This window comes from Sinocyclocheilus rhinocerous, unplaced genomic scaffold (genome assembly GCF_001515625.1).
Source record: "Sinocyclocheilus rhinocerous isolate Xijiao unplaced genomic scaffold, SAMN03320098_v1.1 scaffold436, whole genome shotgun sequence".
NCBI lineage: Eukaryota > Metazoa > Chordata > Actinopteri > Cypriniformes > Cyprinidae > Sinocyclocheilus > Sinocyclocheilus rhinocerous.
The window spans coordinates 387,176-390,962 of NW_015631718.1; the positions used below are offsets into that span (position 1 = coordinate 387,176).

The following is a 3,787-nucleotide window of genomic DNA, read 5'->3' on the forward strand; positions in this document are numbered from 1 at the left end:
CAAAAATCATAACATTACAGTTTCAAAATAACAAATAAATAATTATGAACGGAACACTAATATTAAAACAGGGCCCTTTGGACCTCTGTACTTGAAAAGGTAAATAGCACTGAGAGGCCTTTACACTAAAATTCTTACATTTTTTCTCTCCTTTGGCATTGCAGCATGTAACACGATGTGCTTGTTTGGAGTTTCGAATGCCAACCGTTCCCTTACACACCGTAAAGACCCTTTTTGATGCACTTTGGCGAGTCAAAGATCATTTTTTGATTCATTTGCTTTTATTTTCTGTAGTGCTTATACGAGTTTTAAAAAATAGAATTCCTCTAAAAAAATGTCAGTTTTCTACAGTATATATACAGCAAGTCACATACAAAACTGTTGTACAGTACCATGTGTCCGAATACATTACACAATTTTTGAGGGCACATTATACGGAATCCAAGATGCCAAAGCACTCGATATAGGGAGACTATTTGGCTTAAGATTTATGGTATATTTCTGAACTCGACTGAAGCTTATTCAAAGATGAGGCTGTTGAAATGGAAGGCACATTTGTGGCTGAGATGCTGTCCTCACGATGATTACCAAATCTTGCGACTCACTGTGAAAGACAACACCATTGTCTCACTAGGCCCTGCTGATTACTTGAAACGTATTGTGTATCTTTAGAAGAAGAAGAAGAAGAGGAAAAACATTCCAGATGTATTGCAATTGTTCTAGGAAGAAATGTGAGAAACAACGGCTGGAAGATTGCTGGAATACAGTGTGTACAGTGTGTCTGCCAATTCCTGCTGACATACAGAGAAAATAAAAGGGATAATGCCAACTGGTAGGTTCTTGATCAATTTGGACTACATCAGCAGAGTGATAAAGAAAATAAAATGCAGTAGCTGGAACACAAAATGAACCTTCTAGGAAGCCCAATCTCTCTTTGATGCCATTACTTGGAAAGTAGCAAGTGTGCATTATGCACATAAACAAGTCGACACATCCTCTGAAACAAACACTCAACAGATGTTTACGTGCTCAAACAATGAAATAAAATGAGAAAGCAATTTCAATACTGGTAAATGTTTCAGAGTTTCTTATCCATTTTCATTATGATGCATATGGTGACATGATTTATATGCAGACCATGCTACTATTTCAGTGACATTTGCAGTTTGAATTGTAAATTAGTCCGTTAGGTTCAGAATATAATAATCAAATATGTAAATTCCTATGATTTAATTCCTAAGAGTTATTTTCTCTGATACACTGGGCAGTGTGAAGCCTGAATGAATTATAGATGCCCTTTTAATCATGCTAATTTTGCATTTCAGACTGTTGACATACAAGCATTAAGTGTATGCAAATCATCCCCTGGAAAATATGCTGCATATAAAGTCAGAATGAGGGCCTTAAAGTCAAGGTCAAAAGAGCAGGGGACAAAAGTAGTAAATTTGAGGTAGTGATTAAGCAATATCTCAATTACTAGGCTTTCACAATATACCTGTGCTGCTGTAGTATCACGATGCCCAAGCCTCAAAATACCGGAGTCCCAGTATTTTCCAGTCAGTAGTAACGTGATCAGCTAGAGCAGAACTCAGTTTTGGAGCGGCATCCATGGCTAATATTCAGCAATGACATGTGCTTCAGATGCCGTTCACACAGGAGATGAGACGAAGCTCAACATAATGCGGGAATTAAAAGATGAACTACTTTTTAATTTGACATCGTCACACTCTGACTTCTCCCTTGAGCTTTCAGAGAAAACTGCACCCCAAAACCTTCAGAGCGATATTAACCTATAATAATATTACAGTATGTGTGTGTATGTAAGTGTATATATATATATAGTTTTTGTGTAAACTGTAAAAAAAAATAAAAAAATAATAATAATAATAATACAACAGAACATCCTCTGCATTGTGACAACCCTATAACTACTGCTTCTTTTTATGAATAAATTTCATTTTGAACCCAATACCCAGTTACAATTGTAGCTTTTCTATCATTACAGCAGATAAAAAAGGGGAACAAATACATAAATAATACAAATAGAAAAAGAAAAGGAAAAAAGATTATGAAAATAGAAAGTGAAGAAACTTGTAGAAATGTCTTCAAGTTTTGGCATTTTAACTTTTTTAAAAGCTTGACATTTCAATATGTATATTTTAATAATAATAATAGTAATAATAATAATAGTAAATAATCAATATATAGATCTTTTTTTTCTGCTGCATGTTTCCAATAGTTAATTTTTAAAGTGTTAAATTTTAAACTTGTGCTGTTTCAATGAGAACACTTAATTAAATGCATTCTATGTAACGTTTATATAACATTTATATACATTCCCAATGATGACTTCTCTCTCCCTCATTTCTGAGCACAAGACTAATAGCACCATAATTATACCATAATTAGAAACACATTTTCTAATTTTGTATGAACATAACGGAGGGGGAACATGCATATAAAATAAATTAGTTTGATAAATAACAATGCAAACACTGACACACATTGGAGAGCAAGAAAGAAATCTGCCTCTCCACACTCAAAATGCAGCATGACAAGTGCCGCCTTAAAGGTAAACGCACATAAGTAATATAGATAGAAATAATATTACAGTGAATGAGAGAAGCTGCCTCATTTTCATAATGTGTGGACTCTACAATGTATATTGTGAACAGATGAGGTATACGATGCCTTTGAAATTCACCAATTTGCATAATTCTAAACAAAAGTTACTCTTTCCTCTGCTGTACTATGAAAGTAAATTTCATTTGTTAACTATTTGATTCTCTGAAATCACACATCTATGGTCGATAACAGTAACGGAAACTAATGTCAATACAAAGATAGATTACCAGAACAAAATAAATAAAGTTTTGAATTGTGCATATTGTTTGTCCAAGCAGAAATGATACAAGAACCATATGTATTAAAAAGTGTGTGTCACTGGCTGCTGCTGGTCTCTGTGGGCTGATTTCCCTGCTGCTCCTTGCTCAGTATGATGCTGATCAGATCTCCCTCATGCTGCTTCATGTGCTCCATCAGCTGCTCTTTACTGGTGGACTCGAAGCCACAGATACAGCAGCAAAAGAGCAGCACACAGTATTCCATACCTGGCCGTGTCTGCCCCGAGCCGCTCCGCCACGCCACAGCCCCACCGGCCTGCTCCCTGCTGGACGATGACCTCACAGAGTTGCCCTCTGGCCCGCCAATAGCAGAATCTACCTCAGGTGACTGTTTGCCTTTTCTGCTCAAGACAACATATGGATGCTCCACCCCAGTCTCATGTGTTGACTTCAGAGGTGTAGCAGGAGATCTTGAACCCAGAAGAAAAAAAATTAAGAAAACAAAACAAAATCACTTAAGTGTGGCCATTAACTTTCTGTAAGACCATGTCATTTGATGTTGACCCTTCTTCATCTAGGGACTTGTTAGTATGAGAGCTTTAAGAAGACAGAGGTTATTAAAAGTGTTTTTCCGTCAATCAGTTTAAACTGTCTACTTCAATTAATTAATTTAAAATTTAAATGCAAAGGTTTGTTTGAGTCATTACTCAAAACATGTTTACAGAAGTATCGGCATATAATGTTTTCATACATATAGAGTAGGGCTGTCCAAAAAAATTTTGAATTTCGAATATTCGTTGAATTAAAAAAAAAAAAAAAATCCACATTCGAATGCGTCAGCCGGATCGAGTAAAATCTATCTCCAGTCTGCAGTTATACCTACTTGCTTTTGTGGCCTCAGGAGAGAAGCCAAAAGCTTTTTTTCCCCCCTAACTGAAATTATG

At 35.8% G+C, this 3,787-nt stretch overlaps 1 protein-coding gene across 1 annotated transcript in view; it reads right to left on the reverse strand.

The window, feature by feature from the left end:
- Positions 1 to 2,225: 2,225 nt before the first annotated feature.
- LOC107741881 (zinc finger protein 507-like) overlaps positions 2,226 to 3,787 on the reverse strand; it is a 16,101-nt gene continuing 14,539 nt past the window's right edge. The window contains exon 7 of the mRNA XM_016554677.1: positions 2,226 to 3,313. Coding sequence (XP_016410163.1) covers positions 2,941 to 3,313 — 373 coding nt within the window. The 3' untranslated portion in view covers positions 2,226 to 2,940. The remainder of the gene's footprint in view (positions 3,314 to 3,787) is intronic.